This window comes from Chanodichthys erythropterus, chromosome 20 (assembly GCF_024489055.1).
Source record: "Chanodichthys erythropterus isolate Z2021 chromosome 20, ASM2448905v1, whole genome shotgun sequence".
NCBI classification, from domain to species: domain Eukaryota; kingdom Metazoa; phylum Chordata; class Actinopteri; order Cypriniformes; family Xenocyprididae; genus Chanodichthys; species Chanodichthys erythropterus.
In genome coordinates this window covers 4,644,207-4,664,392 of record NC_090240.1, presented here as the reverse complement: position 1 = coordinate 4,664,392, position 20,186 = coordinate 4,644,207, and the positions used below count along the sequence as shown (strand labels likewise).

General features: G+C 36.4%; 1 protein-coding gene across 3 annotated transcripts in view; it reads left to right on the top strand.

The window, feature by feature from the left end:
* bltp3a (bridge-like lipid transfer protein family member 3A) overlaps nucleotides 1–20,186 on the top strand; it is a 54,427-nt gene that overhangs the window by 4,004 nt on the left and 30,237 nt on the right. For 2 of the 3 annotated variants that reach the window (XM_067371887.1, XM_067371886.1), the window contains exons 2-6: nucleotides 11,845–12,007; nucleotides 12,156–12,194; nucleotides 13,212–13,303; nucleotides 14,773–14,962; nucleotides 19,067–19,207. In XM_067371887.1, the coding sequence (XP_067227988.1) occupies nucleotides 11,845–12,007; nucleotides 12,156–12,194; nucleotides 13,212–13,303; nucleotides 14,773–14,962; nucleotides 19,067–19,207 (625 nt within the window). Of the gene's footprint in view, nucleotides 1–11,844; nucleotides 12,008–12,155; nucleotides 12,195–12,620; nucleotides 12,740–13,211; nucleotides 13,304–14,772; nucleotides 14,963–19,066; nucleotides 19,208–20,186 lie in introns of those variants that run through there. The other variant, XM_067371888.1, reaches the window with a different exon arrangement.

The following is a 20,186-nucleotide window of genomic DNA, read 5'->3' as shown; positions in this document are numbered from 1 at the left end:
AGATCTTTCACCCATAGAAAACATTTGGCGCATCATAAAGAGGAAGATGCGACAAAGAAGACCTAAGACAGCTGAGCAACTAGAAGCCTGTATTGGACAAGAATGGGACAACATTCCTACCCCTAAACTTGAGCAACTTGTCTCCTCAGTCCGCAGACATTTGCAGATTGTTATAAAAAGAAGAGGGGATGCCACACAGTGGTAAACATGGCCTTGTCCCAACTTTTTTGAGATGTGTTGATGCCATGAAATTTAAAATCAACTTATTTTTCCCTTAAAATTATAAATTTTCTCAGTTCAAACATTTGATGTGTCATCTATGTTGTATTCTGAATAAAATATTGAAATTTGAAGCTTCCATATCATTGTATTCTGTTTTTATTCACAATTTGTACAGTGTCCCAACTTTTTTGAAATCGGGTTTGTATAAAAATCACTCTTATTTCATGTCCACAGAAGAGGAAGACAGTTCTACACCATTTCTCGTTCTTCAGAAGCTTGAAAGTCCTTGTACTCCAGTGTTTTGGCTCTGATTTCCCAGCAGGCTCTCTGTGGGTGTTAAAGCACATGCTAGTTCCTGCTGTTTTTAGTCACGGCTGTAGCTCTGCCAGCTCTCTCTCATTCAGCTCAGCCTCTCCTTAGTTCACTGTGTCAGCTGACAGCTAGGCGTCATTTTGTTATGCTTGTTTGACACACACACTCCCGGACCTTCTCCTTAGTAGTGTTTACTAAGGCAAGCATCAGTATTACTAGTGCTCATACTGAGGGTTAGGGATTTCAGCAGACCTCTATCCCTAAATGTTAAACTTTATATGTAATTTATCCCAAAACTTTTGTGCTACAGAGATAAATGATTCTTCAAATGAAGGAGATGATATGTGAGATGTGCTCTTTTTTTAATCATTAAGGCCTGTTCACACTAAGGATGATAATAACTATAACAATAATGATAAAAAAAAGTTTTAAAAATTGTTATAAATGTAAAAGATTGCAGTGTCCTTGTACTCTTGATTTTAATCTTAATACAAAATACAAATTTCTTCTTTCTTTTCTGTCCTGGTTGTTGATTTGCAGTTTAATTGTTGTGTGAGTGGAACTGAACAGCTAAGACTGCTGAAGTAGATTAAAGGATTAGTTCACTTTCAAATAAAATTTAGAGAAAAATTAATTCAGAAGTGAACTAATCCTTTAAATCTGCTTCTTCATCTGCTAAGTGATAAGGATATCCAGGACAATCCTGCTGGAGCAACCTAGGGTTAAGTGCCTTGGCCAAGTGATAGCTTGAGACTCACTCAATATGAGGATTGAACCAGCAACCTTATGGTTATCAGGCCATGGAGACCCTTTAAACAAAATCAGCTTCAAACATAGGGCTGACTGATATATCGCATGCGATTGTCACACGCATTTCGTCAGTAAAGCCGGTTCCCTGATTACCGCGAAAGCGCCATTACCTGCTTTCAAATGGAGCGCCATTAAATAGACAGAACTATAGTTCACTGACAAGCCACGCAATATCGTGTTCATTATTGAAGGAGATTCATCTGCGATATGAACGCGATATTGCGTAGCTTGTCAGTGAACTACAGTTCTGTCTATTAAATGACGCTCCACGGTAATCAGGGAACCGGCTTTACTGATGAAATGCGCGTGACAATCGCATGCGATATATTGGTCAGCCCTATTCAAGCAGTTTACACATTTCAAATTTACAGTCTTAGACTTCCTGGAAAATAGAAAAAATATTGATGACACATCTTGGGTGTATTCAAATAATTGTCCAATCAAATATTATCTAGAATGGGAATGTCTCTCCCTCTAATACCACCTGCAACCAACTAGCAAATCGTGATTTGTGATTGCGTCATAAAGTAAAGGCTATTGGCTATTAAAAAAAGGCTTTCCCAGTTAGAAATGTCAACAAAAGAAGGAAAATCACCTTATCAAACCATTTCTAAGGTTTGTTAAGCGTTACACCCCAAGGCTTTGATGTTGCACTCTCACAGAAACTGTCCTTTAATCAGAATGGGCTTTTTGTCATCAAGTTTGCATGATTTTTTAAATTGATTTAGTGAAAGGAGTATTTATAATCTAGGCTTGCATGATGTCTAGCTGTGGTCTCTTCACAGAAAGGCTGAACGCCTAACATGTTAGTTTTCACACTGTTTGTTAAGGTCTGTGGGAGAGGGATGGGGAAACTACAGGAGCTGATGAAAAGAGGAATGTATAATGATGGTGTGAGAAGACATGACAAGATAGACGCGAACCAGACCTCTTATCTATTCAAGTGTGCTTTTATTGGGTGTATTATTATAATCTGAAGTAAGGCTGGGTCATATATCAAATATTCAAGATATTTTTACAGTGATACGCAAAATATAAACATAAACATCATGAATGGTCATGATAATTTTATAGGAGTTCTTTTAGTGGCCATTAAGTTTCCTAGGACAGTGTTTCCCTAACCCTGTTCCTGGAGGCACACCAGCAGTACAGATTTTAGATGTCTCCCTTATCTGACCCTTCTATTTCTGGGCTGCATCCGAAATCACATACTCTCTTGAGCAGGTACTTCTTTTGAATAAGTAATTACTTTACAACCACTAAAAAAGTATGTTCTATGTAGTATGACTGTTTGTAGTATGAATGTAATGCAGACATACTATGTTCAGCATGTTGTCATTGTCAAGTGACCTACCAGCGCTTCACTGCCAGAAAATCCTCTACCATGGCCTCATGGGATAGTAAAGTGTCCATCGTATGCACACTTCAGAATCTCGCCTAAAGTAGTAGGTCATCTGGGTGCATTTTCCCCCAGTTTCACAGACAAGGCTTAGGCTAGTCCTAGACTAAAATGCATGTTTTAGCTGTTTTAACTGAAAGAAACTTGTACTGACATATCTTAAAATATGTCAGTGCCATTGTTTTGTCTCAAGATGCACACCAATAATGTTGTTTCTAGTGTACATTTATAAAAGCTTCTTAAATATCCTAATTGAACTAAGATCAAATCCTCGCTTAGGCTAAGCCCTGTCTGTGAAACCAGGCCTTTTCTTACTCTTTTGCCTACTGCCCTGGGCTGCATCCAAAATTGAAAAATTCCCTACTATAGACCTTGTACGGCAGAGAAACAAGTGGTCAGCTGTCTTTAGAATTTTGTCTTTGATATTTCTGTATATTTCTATGGCATCGCTGTCGAAGATTCAGTAGCTGGTGAAGTGGGTTTACTTATTGTAGAGTTAACAAAAGTTATCATGAATGTTTGAAGCAAATGTCTTAAAGGTGCCCCTAGATTCAAAAATTTACCTTGGCATAGTTGAATAACACGAGTTCAGCACATGGAAAAGACATACATTGAGTTTCAAACTCCATTGCTTCCTCCTCCTTATGTAAATCTCATTTGTTTAAAAGACCTCCGAAGAATAGGCGATCATTAATATGCATGCCCCCAATATTTGTATATGCCAGCCCATGTTCAAGGCATTACACAAGGGCAGCCAGTATTAACATCTGGATCTGTGCACAGCTGAATCATCAGACTAGGTAAGCAAGCAAGATCAATAGTGAAAAATGGCAGATGGAGCGATAATAACTGACATGATCCATGATTACATGATATTTTTAGTGATATTTGTGAATTGTCTTTCTAAATGTTTCGTTAGCATGTTGCTAAAGTACTGTTAAATGTGGTTAAAGTTACCATCGTTTCTTACTGTATTCACGAAGACTAGAGCTGTCACTATTTTCATTTTTAAACACTTGCAGTCTGTATAATTCATAAACACAACTTCATTCTTTATAAAACTCTCCAACAGTGTGTAATGTTAAAATAAATTTAAAAAAATCTATGGGGTATTTTGAGCTGAAACTTCACAGATGCATTCAGGGGACACCGTAGACCAGGGATGGACAACTCCGGTCCTGGAGGGCCAGTATCCAGCAGAGTTTAGCTCCAACCCTAATCAAACACACCTGAACCAGCTAATCAAGGTCTTTAGGATTAGTAGAAAGTTATAGGCAAGCAAGTTTTTATCAGGGATGGAGATAAACTCTGCAGGACACTGGCCCTCCAGGACCGGAGTTGTCCATCCCTGCCGTAGACTTATATTACATCTTGTAAAAACTGGTTCTAGGGCACCTTTAACAAATATTAGTAGACCGGGTTCACGAGTGGTTCATTAAATCCATAACATCTTACCTTTCATGCTGTGGAAATACAAACCAGAAGACAAAGAGCACAGCGCTGAAAAGGGGCGGGGCTACATTAGGTCTATATAGTAGGCGAGAAACTGTATGTGATAAAAGTAGTATGTCCGAATAAGAGAGTAGGAAAAAGTACCCGGGGATTCCTAATTCTTCCGATGAGATTCTAAAGTGTGCATATTGAAACTTTAATATCCTTTTTTCCTATTCTTACGATGGAAACCTTTTAATATTTAATATGGGAGAGAATTTGTGAATGGCAGTGAAGCGACGCAACTGATGCTGGTAGATTACATGATAATGACATATAACATGGTGAACGTAATACGTCCGGATTACATTCATACTACATACACATTACATTCATATGTGGAACTTAGAAGAACATTTTATTTTGGGTTAACTGTCCCTTTATGAAATATGAACACAGTAATACAGAAATATGATGAACATATACTAGGGGTGTAACGACAAGTATTTGTCCTGAACCGTATGGTAAGGACATCATGGTTTGGTACATGCAATCAGACGACGAATACAGTCAGTTACGGGCAATCCACACTCCAATCCAGAAAGGGGTGTGCATGGTAATACAATGCTTTTTTTCTAACTGCTATAACAGGAAAAAAAACGCAGAATAACCGTAGTAGTGTGTATGTGTCAAATGCGTCTTTCTGCACTCATGTACAAAGGAGAATACTTTGAAAGGCGGAACGTGGAACATGGAGCAGAACGCGGAAAATTAAAGGGGCTCTATGTAGGAATGACACCCAGTGGTTGAAATAGGTACTTGCAAATTCAAAATATTGTTTGCCCCGCCCCCTCCTTCAAAGACGTGGGTTGCCAGAGGACACGCAACAAGAGGGAGTGCAATTGACAATGAAAGCTGAGGAGACTTACACACTGTAAGCTGATGAGTTGATTTATCTGTGTTTTAATATGCTGTTGGTCATAGAGATTTTTAAATGGATGCAGAGGTTTTTTAGGTCAGGAAGAATCTGCGATTCTCTGACCCAGTTTGTTTGTTGGTCTCCATGGCTGCAATACGCAGTGTTTTCTGTCAACTGGCAACCTGTGATGTCGAAGTACTATTGGATAAACTGGCAGCACACGGTTTCGCACAGACCAAAACAAAGACAGATGTTCCGACACGGAACGCACATTTCAAAGTAGAATATCTGGCTGTAGCATGTTTTTCTGAGAAACAAATAGGTGAACTTAGCATGTTTCCTGAATATCTGCAAACATATTGGGGTATTTTTATGCTTTATTAAAGTTAATAGGAGGTTTGGGCTTAAGCTTTGAATGTTTAAATATAGTTTAAGTGGAACAAACTGTAACACTTCTAATGCACAAGTTTTATTTTGTACTTTTATAACAAGCTTTTAAGTTTTGTATCTGATTATGACCAAATAGCTTTTGTTTTTTATCAAAAAGTGCTTAATACACGGGCTGTACTGTACCAACTAGGGGACAAATGCTGCTGGCTGGAACAAACTGTGATTTGCACTACTGTCTGTTCAAAATTAAATTAAAAGAAACCTAGCATTGTGGATTTGTGGCCTTGTCCAGTAACACTTTGGTTTAGGGTCCAATTTTCACTATTAACTATAGATGCTTATTCATTTATTTCATATTACTAGGATATTGGCTGTTTATTACCTATAAAGCACATATTAATGCCTTATTCTGCATGACCATATTCTACATCCCTTAATCCTACCCAATACCTAAACTTATCAACTACCTTACTATCAATAAGCAGTACAGTAAATTAGTAGTTTATTGAGGCAAAAGGTTTTAGTTAATAGTTATAGTGAGAATTGGACCCTAAACTAAAATGTGTCCATTTTTCCTATTGTACCATTATTGTACCGAACCCTGACCACAAAACCGAGGTACATACCGAACCGTGACTTCTGTTTACCTTTACACCCCTAGCATATATATATGTTCATATACATAAACACTGAATATCAAAAGGATGTTGTGTTTTTTGCTGTCACCCAGCCCTACTTTGAAGTGACTAACCCTTTCAGCAGATGAGAAAAAGAAAGGCAAAGAATGAGATAAACACAGTCCCAGCACACCTGGCTGCTGCACTCTCAGGAGACAGCAGAGAGATGCTGAGTTTCCAGACGTTGGGCTGTTGTTTGTCCCTCTGTTATCACTGCTTCAACTGAGTCACTCTGACTAGAAAATGCTTTCATCATCTTCTACTACCTCTTTTACTGCATTTCTACTGTCTTCCCCTCATCTTATTTAATTTCATATCAATATTGTTATTTTAGGGGCTGTTTACCTGACACCGTTTTCAACTAAAAACTGAACCATTTTATACGTTTTGGATGTTCATTTACACAAAATGTTGCAATCTTTTGAATTTTAGTTTTAGTAATTTTATTGTTTTTTTTTTTTTTTCTTTTTTAAATATTTGTTTAGTTTTAGATATTTTAGTACACAAGGTTATCTAAATAAAAATGAGCAATCAAATAAGTTTAAGGTTTATTTTATATATTTTATTTCAGCTAAAGTTTACTTTATTTCAAGTAATTTTTTTTCATGGCATTAGTTTCAGTTAAAGGTGCCCTAGAACCAGTTTTTACAAGATGTAATATAAGTCTAAGGTGTCCCCTGAATGTGTCTGTGAAGTTTCAGCTCAAAATATCCCATAGATTTTTTTAAATTAATTTTTTTTTTAACTGCCTATTTTGGGGCATCATTAACTATGCGCCGATTCAGGCTGCGGCCCCTTTAAATCGCGCGTTCCCTGCCCCCCCAAGCTTTTGACTATAATACAGTGCATTTACAAAGTTCACATAGCTAATATGACCCTCAAATGGATCTTTACAAGATGTTCGTCATGCATGCGTCAGATCATGTGAGTATAGTATTTATTTGGATGTTTACATTTGATTCTGAATGAGTTTGAGGCTATGCTTCGTGGCTAAAGCTAACATTACACACTGTTGGAGAGTTTTATAAAGAATTAAGTTGTGTTTATGAATTATACAGACTGCAAGTGTTTAAAAATTAAAATAGTGACGGCTCTCTTGTCTCTGTGAATACAGTAAGAAAGGATGGTAACTTTAACCACGTTTAACAGTACATTAGCAACATGCTAACGAAACATTTAGAAAGAAAATTCACAAATATCACTAAAAATAACATGTTATCATGGATCATATCAGTTATCGCTCCATCTGCCATTTTTTGCTATTGTTCTTGCTTGCTTACCTAGTCTGATGATTCTAGTGTGCACAGATCCAGACGTTAATACTGGCTGCCCTTGTCTAATGCCTTGAACATGGGCTGGCATATGCAAATATTGGGGGCGTATATATTAATGATCCCGACTGTTACATAACAGTCAGTGTTATGTTGAGATTCGCCTGTTTTTCGGAAGTCGTCTTTTAAAAAAAATGAGATTTACATAAGGAGGAAGCAATGGAGTTTGAAACTCAATGTATGTCTTTTCCATGTACTGAACTCTTGTTATTCAACTATGCCAAGGTAAATTCAATTTTTGATTCTAGGGCACCTTTAACTATAAAAGTTTTATATTCTTTCTTTCTCAGAAGAATAAGTAACATAATCCTGTATGATTTGATGAATGTTCATGCTGCTCTTTACTCAACAATGACTAAAAATCTTTTGCCAAATATTTTCATTTACACTTTTTTTTTTAGTCTTGGTTAGAAAAACTACCTAAGTATTGATACTGCAAAATATGTCATATTAAAATCTCACTGTTATCAACAATAACACATTAAAGCATCACAGAGAATCACAATCATGTATTGCAGCATATATAGTATAGGTTAGTTGCACCATGTTGAAATGTGACTGAAGTGGTGTGGTAATATTGTAAGGCAGTATTTTCCCTCTCATTGGTCTTCTGAAGGCTGGCTTAATCTTTTGAAGTCTTTGAACAGATGGAGATTTCCCATTCAAATGCATGAAACACTTCAGTCTTTTGAAGCGGCCACACTGTGCTCTCCGTTTATAGTGAATGTGCGGTTTTCATCTTAGGAAGTGTACAGGCAGGTCGAACCACTGTGCTGTACAGTGAATATTAGATGTGCTCTGTGTGTTTGTGTCTGTGATCTCAGCAGGTTTTGAGAGCAGGGGTTAGAAACGCTCCCGTAGGCTTAAAGCAATCTTACTGCAGGCCTGTTGTAATCTTATTAGCCAAAGTTAGTCAATGACTGTCTTTGTGATGGGGGTTTCAGCTCAGACCTTATTACCTTAAAATATAACAGTGTCAAAAGTGACCAAATGGGGAATGAGATGAAAATTACATTGAAACCTAAAATGAATATTACTTTTATATGTTCCCATGATCTAAAATCTTATTGGTCATTAAGTTTTGTCCAAATGATGACATAAACAATGTATAACATAAACATAAACATTATGATATTTATGAATTAATAATTTATTACATTTGGGTCAGTGACATGGTGTGCATATTTTTGTATCCAATTGCATTATTTCTTTTTAAAATAATTTGATAAATTCATGACATGCATCACTTTATTTATAAAACCTATTTAGTTTGAATTCATTTTCAGTATATTCATATAATAAATATTATTTTATGTTTTGGTTTCTTAAAGGCATAGTTCAACCAAAAATTAAAATTTGATGTTTATCTGCTTACCCCCAGCGCACCAAAGATGTAGGTGACTTTGTTTCTTCAGTAGAACACAAATGATGATTTTTAACTCCAACCGTTGCCATCTGTCAGTCAAATAATGTGAGTGAATGGGAACTCTATCAATAAGAGTCGAAAACACTTGCATAGACAAATCAAAATTAAACCCTGCGGCTCGTGGCGACACATTGATATCCTAAGACACGAAACGATCAGTTTGTGCGAGAAACCGAACAGTATTTATATCATTTTTTACCTCTAAAACGCCACAGTGTCCAACTGCGTTCAGCACTCGGTTAGTGAGGTCTGATCGTGCTCTGACAAAGGCAGTGTGCGAGACATAAAATTTAATAAGCAGATAAACGTCAAATTTTCATTTTTGGGTGAACTATCCCTTTAAACCCCCAAAATGTCAGGTGGCGCAACTGTCTATGCAAATGAACAGACTAAGAAAACTATTTAAAATTATGTTTTAATAATAAGAAATATAAAGTAAAATACTATGACACAATTTTATGTTATGTATGTATTTGGTTGTACCACCTGACAAAAAAAGTCAAGAAATGAATTTAAACACTTGGAAGTTAAGTGTTTAAACACATTGTTCCTGAACACAAAGTATTCTTCTTGCTTCATAACATTAAGGTTGAACCACTGTAGTCACATGGACTAATTTAACAATGTCTTTACTACCTTTCTGGACCTTGAAATTTTGAATGATTTGTAGGGAGATCAGAAACCTCTCAAATTTCATCAAAAATATCTTGATTTTTTTTCCAAAGATGTGCAATCTTATAAGTTTGGAACAACATGAGGGTGAGTAATTAATGGCAGAACTTTTTGGTGAACTAACCCTTTAAGGCGAGACACCCTAGTTGAATAGGGTAAAAAAAAAAAAAAAAAAAAAACTAATAGATATCTCCATACTTCCCCAGCTGGTTGATAACATTAAAAATTGCAAACGTTTTTTTATTACAAGTTTTCTAAAATGTTATGTTTAAATATGCAAATTAGGAGTTATCTACTTAAATATGCGCTTATTTGCATACATTTCTAGAACAAAAATCTGAATATTGGATGAAGTCAGGTACAAAATTCTTGTTACATTTTTTGGACATATTAAATTAAAAGGTTTTACAGAGGGAATTTTGGATATCTCCTTTTATCACTCCATAAATCAGAAAATACTATCAGCAGCCAGAAAAAAAAAAAAAAATTTAGGAATAAAATGTTGTATTAAATACGGCAAATTATATATCAACAAATCCCTCTGTAAAAACCTTCAGAATATAGATAGGAATAAAACTGTAAAGTTTGGTGTATGTAAGTTCTGCTTAAGTATAGATATCAGATATCTGACTCAGAGCAAGAAAAAATACTCATTTTGAGAAAACGGCCTTTAAAGATATTTACTGTAATTGAAATTTATAGACGCAAATAGATAAAGTGGTATAAAACATACACTTAAAAGTGTATTTTGGATGTTTTCTTTCCACCAGTCTGAAAAAACACTTTATGAAAAGCCAAAAAGTTCAAAATCTCAAAATTGACAGGTGCCTGAAAAAACAGTTTTTTTGCCTGTAGTCTGTTGTCCCTCCTTAAAGGATTAAAATGTGTTTTAACGTATTTAAGGTGCAAGGAAAATAAATTATTACTTTTTCTTGATGGTTTAACCACATGACATTTTCGAGTCATTAAAAGGGAAATGTATGCCCTTTTTCAAAGTCTTGATTTTGTTTTTGGCTTGAGTAGAATAGGTTTTCATGCTTGAGTATTCAAAAAAACATTTTATTTTTCTCATATTTGCAGCTCCTCTCTTCCCAGTCAGCCAGTAATGCTCTGTTTAGTTCCTGTCTCTGTGAAGCCCCTCCTTTTGAAAAGCACATGTGCTCTGATTGGTTAGCTGGACCAGTGTGTGATTAGTTAATGTCTTCGAGCGAATCAATGTTTGGGAAATGTCAAGCCCTTGCTATAATCACAATTTTCAACACCCCACTAACTAACTCAACCAGGCCTCACCCCCTTTTTTGCATATGCCTTGGGAGAGAATTATTTAAATGAGGAATATTGTAACATGTTCGTTTCCAGAAGAAAACGCAAGACTACAATGGAGGTGTTTCAGGGAGTTCAGAATAAGTGTGCACTGGTATAGAGTATAACTCCCTTTTGGAGTGACTTTGTGCTTTGTAAATTTTCATCATTACACACTAAAGGGCCGATATACTCACGGCAAAGTTCTTTTTTGTTTCTCGCTTAGGGGTAAAAAGAAGTTTGAAATACGTGAACAGTGTTATACTGTTAGCGAACATCCCGATGCCGCCCACATTGATGAGAGCGGTGTTTAGATGAATATTTAAATATGTGTCTGATCATATCAAGCACGGGCTCTGCAATTCGGCACTCCAGTAACGTCATGCCATCTATATTTATATACCACTTTATATAATATATTGCTTTAAAGATTTACAGTATGAAAAAAATATTATCAGTGTCACTTTTGGTTAGAATTACCACTTCATTTTTTGCCATAAAGCGGCTCTCCAGTGTTTTCAAGTAGAAGAAATGAACTGGAGAAGATTTTAATGTAAAAGAAGGTGGAGCCTTAGAGCCACACCTACCTATTACATAATCACCACGGACCAATGGTACAATGAAGGTGTTTACCAGCCAGAGTAATCTTTTCCAGAAAGTTTGCTATGGCAAACTGCCGTACTCTCGATGCAAACTGTTTTGGCCTGATTTTGTTTGTTCGATTTCACTTTAAGTATGTCAGGGCCTTAAAGGAAGTTGAACATGAACATTTAAATTAAACTCTTCTTGAAAATGGTGTAAAAGTCTTACAAAACCTTATTCTAAAAACTTGGTTCATGTGTTTTTAAACGATTTTTCCTTTTAATTATCATGAACACTTGTAGACTTGTAGCTCTAGACTTGTAACTCTTAAATCATTTAACCAATCAGTGCTTGTTTTCGTCTTTGTGTAGGTTCACTAAGAACCTCTCCCCAGATAAGATCAACCTGAGCACACTGAAGGGAGAGGGTCAGCTGTCCAACCTGGAGCTGGATGAGGAGGTGCTGCAGAACATGCTGGATCTGCCCACCTGGCTGGCCGTCACCCGTGTTTACTGCAACAAGGCTGCTATACGGGTAGGATGGAGAAAAACTGGAGGAATTATCATTAATCTCAAGCTGTAGTGCACGAGAGGAAATGGTCACAAATAACATATATATAGCTTGGAGAACTGTAGTTAAATGTGTGGGGTTTTTTTGTTTGTTTGTTTTTTTTCCATGTCAGATACAATGGACAAAGTTGAAGACCAGTCCCATATGTTTGGTAAGAATCTTCTGTTTCCCCTCTTGCATCATGATTCTTCTCTCAGTCACATTCTGTCATCCCCATGTCTATCATATGATCTCCAGTCCCCTTTCACTTCTGCAAATGCAACCTTATTTTATTTTTGTGTTTCACTCAAATGTTACAGCTTCTGTTAAGGTGGGTCCAATAGAGTGCAACAGTGACTGCAAACTTTCTCAGTGGCTTGGACTACAGTTAACTTATCTATAGACATTTCGGGAGTTTTAGAATTGAAACAAACCCATTACATCAGAGATTAATCTGAAAAAACCATAGCAGTTGATTTGAAGCAAAAACATATGCAAAATATGTGAGCATGAATGAACTACTTTAGTAAGTAAATGCAAATGATTGAAGGTTGAATAAGTCTGGGACTTTCTGTGACATTTTAACAGTCATGATGCATTCAGATCCATTTTGACCTACATGAGATGCATAGATAATTTGGTTTATGCACAACTATTGATAAACCATTTCACCATAAATTGATCATCTTTTTCATCTGAAAATGAAAGTTTATGCAAGTAAATATGATTTGTTTTTTATTTAGGATTTCTTGCATCAGAGGGATTTTATGTAGTTCATTTAAAATGTGAAGTTTGAAAGAATTTAAAATTTTTAATTAATAAAAAGGGGTACATGTAGTAATAACATGGTAATAACCTTCAAAATGTTGACATTCTTGCACTTAAACTCATTAATGAGAAGTTATTTATCAGATACAATATGGTTTTCATTGAAAAAATATTAAGTTATGGCTGTTTTATAAGCTTATGTTTGGAACAGACCTGGAAATTTACAGATTTTGAATCTATTTTGTGCATTAATGCTCTACCACTACAACATCTCATACATTGGATTAACTAGTTAAAGATAGCTAGTGTTACCTAGCTTCCTACATTGAAGAAGTGTAAATCATAATGAAACAAATACCTGACAGTACATCAGAAGTTCTGACCCATTGAATTCTGCCTGAATTCTGTTCTCCTTTTGCAGTTCCTGGATAAAGTAGAAGTTGAAATGAGAACCTGTGAGGAACCGCGGCCCCCAAACGGCCCTTCTCCAATTGCCATTACTGCAGGCCAAAGGTCAGAATGATCTGCCATCCTCCTTTTAGTATACAAATGACACAGTGGTTTACAAATCATACAGGGAGTGGTGAAACCTCCCGATGATGTCCTCTCCATCATGCACATTGACACTTAGATTTATTAGTGAATTTTGCTAAGTCAAGCATCAATACTGTTATTTGTTAGCTAGATTATGTAAACTAGATGGTTACCTGCCTAACAATATATATTTATGCCAAAATATAATTTGTTGTTGTTCACGTGTCATTGTGTGTGGTGACTTGGCTCACGTGATTAATGTGGAACATAGTGAGCATCGATGCTCCCTGGTTTTCATAGTGCATTGTGGGACTTTTTAGGGAGCAAATTTATTTTTTATTTCAGTTTTAATCATTTCAGCACTTAAAGGTAGCACTTTTTGTTATACTAGTTGAAACTCTCTTCACATGCTGATAGAAATCAATAATAGAAGTGGTCTAAATATTAAAACATGTACATATATCTTCTGTGGAAGTCTCAGGAACAAAAAATGTTTGTCCAATCATTGCATTTGGTCCGAATGCAATGATACGATGTCCTACCTGCCTGTCAACATATGTATTTCCATATCTCCGCACATCTGCTCATGCAGACATCACGTCATCAGCGCATTTCGTAAGGCTATGCAGAGTTGTAGACACAGTCCCTGGACGCCACATACAAACAGCAGCCGCCTTTTACAGTTGCTCCTGAACCAAAACAATGATCGGTTACACTTTATTTTGCAGTGCTGTAGTTACATTGTAATTACTCAATTAAGTACTGAGTACTATTAATAAACTACATGTACTTACCACAGAGTTACAGTTAGGGTTAGGTTTAGGGTTAGTTACTTGTAATTATGCATAATTTACTGTTATTACCATAGTAAGTACATGTAGTAACGTGTAACTACGGCACTCTAAAATTAAGTGTTACCCAATGATCTTATGCTGCGTTCACGGCATCGTAACCGAAATTATGAGATGGCAACCTGGGATGTTCTACCCTGAGCTGTTGTCCTCAGACTTGGATTTATTTTTTCTATGTCAACACTATCAATGGCGAAATGAATCTGCAGCAGTCAGGTTATTCTGTTATGTGCTTTGAGACATGAGGTAGTTTAACGCCGTCTTGTGGCTCTTTGCAGACTCTGCTGTGTGTGTTCATGTATTTTGGAGGAGGCGTGGCTTTAGAGACGCTCTGAAGGGAGGGTGGGATCTCGTGCTTTCAAAGCTAGCTTGCTATTACTTGTCTCTCTGAAATTGCCTACCCTACCTTTTAAACTTAAAATTTTCAGATAGTTTCCAAAGCAACTTTTTTTAAAAATGTAAGTTCTTCATCTAATTCTTTTATTTTATTTCAGTTATTGAAAAGTTTTGGTTTTAGTGAACACTGACATTGGATTGAAGGTCAAATCCAGTCATTCTGTCTAACGGATGTTTGCGGTCTGTTTCTTGTCTCTGCAGTGAGTACGGCTTCGCTGAGAAGGTTGTGGAAGGAATGTCTGTGATCATCAACTCCATCACAATTAAAGTTCAGGCCCGAGCGTTTCATGCTTCCTTCGAGCTTTGGCAGCTCCAGGGCTGCAGCCTCAATCCCAAATGGCAGAAGACCGACCTTCGTCACACACGGATTACACATCCTAAGAGAGGAGAGGTACAGTACAGATGGCAGTACCTGTTTTGTGTGTACAATGTATGTTAGGCTGTCCTGGAACGCTGATCCCTCAGTTTGACACGTCCGACACCTGCTGGAAGAAGCACTCGAGGTTATGCAACACTTTTGACTCATTAAAGGGTTAGTTCACCCAAAAAGGAAAATTATGTCATTAATGACTCACCCTCATGTCGTACCAAACCCGTAAGACCTCCGTTCATCTTCGGAACACAGTTTAAGATATTTTAGATTTAGTCCGAGAGCTTTCAGTCCCTCCATTGAAAATGTATGTGCAGTATACTGTCCATGTCCATAAAGGTAATAAAAACATCATCAAAGTAGTCCATGTGACATCAGTGGGTTAGTTAGAAGTTTTTGAAGCATCTTATATAGATTTTATATAAGATGAATTATACAAAAATAATAAAAAATGCGACTTTATTCAGCATTGTATTCTCTTCCGGAATCCTTTCCACTGAATTGATTCCACTGAATTGATTCCACTGAATCGTTTCATCTGTCAGCGTTGGTAATGCACTTTTACGTCGTTGTTTTTGGCGATTAGGACATCCGCGACATGCACACTTACGCACCATTTTAAAAAATAGCTTGAATACAGCGTGCGTCTCCCTCAGACTGTAAACGAAACTCTGGCGCACCAGATAACACGTCAGCAACGTCTTACGTCAGCAGTGCGCTGCGGTTCACTGAACCCGAGTCGTGAACCCGGATGAACAACAGACCCGGAAGAGAATACAATGCTGAATAAAGTTGTAATTTTTGTTATTTTTGGACCAAAATGTATTTTAGATGCTTCAAAAACTTCTTACTAACCCACTGATGTCACATGGACTACTTTGATGATGTTTTTATTACGTTACTGGACATGGACAGTATACCGTACATACATTTTCAATGGATGGACAGAAAGCTCTCGGACTAAATCTAAAATATCTTAAACTGTGTTCCGAAGATGAAAGGAGGTCTTACGGGTTCGGAACGACATGAGGGTGAGTCATTAATGACATCATTTTCATTTTTGGGTGAACTAACCCTTTAAGCTTGAAGAAGTGCAAAAATATCCTCATTAGGTTTTTGTGGCATTAAAAGGGGTTACCCAGAGGTGAAACCCGTGTTAAAACAGCTTTCAGTTTCTTCATTTTAAAGAGCAAGTGAATCACATTATGGAAGAAAATAGCATTGGTTATATAATCCAAAAGGGGACAAAAAGCAGCATAGTCATAGTGCACAGATCAACTGCTGTCAGATCAAAGTGTTTCTACACTTCACTTCTCCTCCACTTGTTCCTCTTTCACTCGCTTTTCTCTGCTCACAGAAGCACATGCTCATGAGAAGTCCCCTCTTAATTACTTTTCCAGTCCAGCATTAGGTAATGAAATCAGAGCAATCATTTTGATATATGGACAGAGTATTCAGGTTGCCAGATCTTCTAAATGAGCCTATCCCAAGCTGTAATGCAGTTAGATGTAAGATGGATGTTACACTCAAAGATGACCTCTCCTTCTTTCTTAATATAGAGCTGTGCTTCTGCCCGCCCGTGGCCATCAGGGTTACGCCGCCCACTGAAGCACAGCGATGTCAGTGGAGTAGAAGGCACAATGCTCAGAATGTAATGTGTGTTTCCTTAGCCAACATGAAATCAAAACTGACACTATTTTCTTAATACACGTGTCTGGCATTTTTCTTGCCTACTGTTATATACACAATATGTAAATATAAAATAAATGTTCATAAATCAAAATTTGTAACATCTTAATCGCAATTGGCTGCAATTATCAAACTGCAAAGTCTTAATTAAAAGTATGTATGCACTGTGGGTTTAAGAGTTAAACGCGGCACTGCGAGCAGTTCCTGATTTACTGCTTCACACAAACACCATCTCTGCATGTGCGCTTGGGCACATTTGGGGACGTGATGCGTATCACCCATTTCACTAGATTTTAAAACAGATGCATTTATAAACCTGTTTCCAAACAAGGAGAAGCTTTAATGGCTTCTTGCAAGTTTCCAACAAAATAAAAGCTTGAGGGGTTTAATGTTGAAAAAATGTAAATAAATAATATGTAAATATTAGAATTTGAATTTTGCATTTATACTATAAAATATTTTTTGTTAAATGCTTTTTATTTTACTGTACAATAGTATTATATTTCTATTATTCTATATTATTCTATTATTCTAAGGTGCCCTAGAATCAAAAATTGAATTTACTTCTACATAGTTAAATAACAAGAGTTCAGTACATGGAAAAGACATACGTTGAGTTTCAAACTCATTGCTTCCTCCTTCTTATATAAATCTCATTTGTTTAAAAGACCTCCGGAGAACAGGCGAATCTCAACATAACACCGACTGTTACGTAACAGTCGGGATCATTAATATGTATGACCCCAATATTTGCATATTCCAGCCCATGTTCAAGGCATTACACAAGGGCAGCCAGTATTAACGTCTGGATCTGTGCACGGCTGAATCATTAGACTAGGTAAGCAAGCAAGAACAATAGCAAAAAATGGCAGATGGAGCAATAATAGCTGACATGATCCATGATAACATGATATTTTTAGTTATATTTGTGAATTGTCTTTCTAAATGTTTCGTTAGCATGTTGCTAATGTACTGTTAAATGTGGTTAAAGTTACCATTGTTTATTACTGTATTCACGGAGACGAGAGCTGTCACTGTTTTCATTTTTAAACACTTGCAGTCTGTATAATTCATAAACACAACTTCATTCTTTGTAAATCTCTCCAACAGTGTAGCATTAGCCGTTAGCCACAGAGCATAGCCTCAAACTCATTCAGAATCAAATGTAAACATCCAAATAAATACTATACTCAAAGGAATCGATGCATGCATGCAACATGAATGACGAACATCTTGTAAAGTTCCATTTGAGGGTTATATTAGCTTTGTGAACTTTGTTTATGCACTGTATAACTGCACTTATAGTTGAGAGCTCGGGAGGGCAGGGAGCGAGAAATTTAAAGGGGCCGCGCAGCCTGAATCGGCGCATAGTTAATGATGCCCCAAAATAGGCAGTTAAAAAAATTACAAAAAAAAAATTCAGGGGACACCTTAGACTTATTACATCTTTTGAAAAGACGTTCTACGGCACCTTTAATGTATATTATTATTTTCATGATAATCACAATAAAAATCATAATAATTATTATTGTATTGACTTTTTGAATGGGTCAACAACACAGTGAAATTGTGGTCTATTATAACAGTCATAACTCTGTTCATTAACAGCCAAATTTAAAGTTTTCCCCAAATCATTAATCCCTTAAAGGGATAGTTCACCCAAAAATGAAAATTCTGTCATCATTTACTCACCCTCAAGTTGTTCCAAACCTGCATGAATTTCTTTCTTCTGCTGAACACACACAAAAGAAGATAATTTGAAGAATATGGGTAACCAAACAGTTGATAGGCCAAACATACTATGGACTTCCATAGTATGGAAAAAATAATAATAATATGAAAGTCAGTGGGGCCCATCAGCTGTTTCATTTTTTGTTGAACTATCCCTTTAAAGGATGGTTGGCAATTCTTTCAGCTTTTTATTATCATTTTATTTTCTATGCAGAAGCACTCCCCTCCAAAATCACCTATATCATTCTAGAATGATTAATTTTCCAAACCCATTTAGTGAAAATCCCTGTATTTTTTCATGTCCCAATATGTATTGCAGAAAATCAAAATATTATAATGCCATTTTTTTCCAAACATTGTGCAGCCCTACTACTGTTGTAAGTAAAAATACAGCCCTTCTTAAATCTTGCATATAGTTTACGCAGTAATTTATTGACAGTTTACATGTAAAAGCAATAAAAGTTATGACAATAATAGAAAGTAAAGATGGATTTGAATGGGAAAATTGTTTTATTTTGAACAAAGTCCATTCAATTACCATCTTGATAATGCCCTTGGATTGCTAAAACTCTACTTCAATGTGGAAAAACTAAAATCTCCATGATTGTTCACCAAGCTTACATTTACATGACCGTACCTGTGACATGACTTGCCTGTGTTCATGTTTTTATTGAGTGGAATGTCTTCTACTCTGGTGTCCGGCAGGTCCTAACGTTCAAAGAGATCAACTGGCAGAGCCTGCGCATAGAGGCGGACGCGATTGAGAGTGACGAACAGGATCTGGGCAGCACACCGCTGCGCCTCATTACCAACCAAGGACGCATACGCATCGCTCTCAAACGCAGGGTACACCTTTGATTATTTTGAAATCTTTACAAAAACCGTCTTCATTAAATGTTTGTCATAGTCACATGAGAACATTTTAAACTAATCCTAGGTTTTTGCCTGGTTGTAAAGGTTCCATGGTTTTCCATTCCTCTTCGATATGAATCGGCATCAGTACTGTGCAAAAGTCTTAGGCCACCGCCAGCTTTGTTGTTTTAGCATTGATTTAATGACCATCCTATTTATTTTTCGGTCTTTATTGTGATTAGAAAAAAACAGAAAATACAGGAAATAAGTACACAAAATGTAAAAAAAAAAAATGTTTTAAGAATTTTCAGAACAAAATGGCTTCTTTAAGCACTTCCAGTTTCTCAAAGAAGAAAATCTGAGAAACTTCTCATCAGATTTTTAAATTTTTCTTGGCCTTCCTGTACTTTTCCATTCCATTTAGGTTTGAGAGTCAGGTTCCTATTGCTCAAGTGTAAGCGGGGGTCACTAAATTCTAGTGCTGTGCAATTAATCGCAATCGCAAAACAATCACGATTTGAGCACATGCAATTTCTAAATCGTGTAACTCTGCAATTTTATTTATTAATTTATTTATATTTCAATTCAGAAGATTTTGGAGTATTTTGGATTCAGGAGATAGGATGTGAATGAGATTATTGCAATGAAACGGGGCAATACAACAAACCTGTTTTAGCACCATAAAAAAACTGTATGATCAATGCATGTCGACAATGTCCATCAAAACTAACAAAAGCACACGTCAAAGCCAGCCTGAACCGACTGAACAAGTATCCATTGTTCAAGCATTTGCAAGCATCAAGCCTTATGAGAAAGGATCAAAATGGCACAAAGAAATTACCAACATGATCACCTAACATACAGTGGCATGAAAAAGTATGTAAACCCCTTGCAGAATCTGTGAAAATGAGAATTATTTTAATAGAATAAGAGGGATAATAAAAAAAATGCATGTTATTTTTGTTTAGTACTG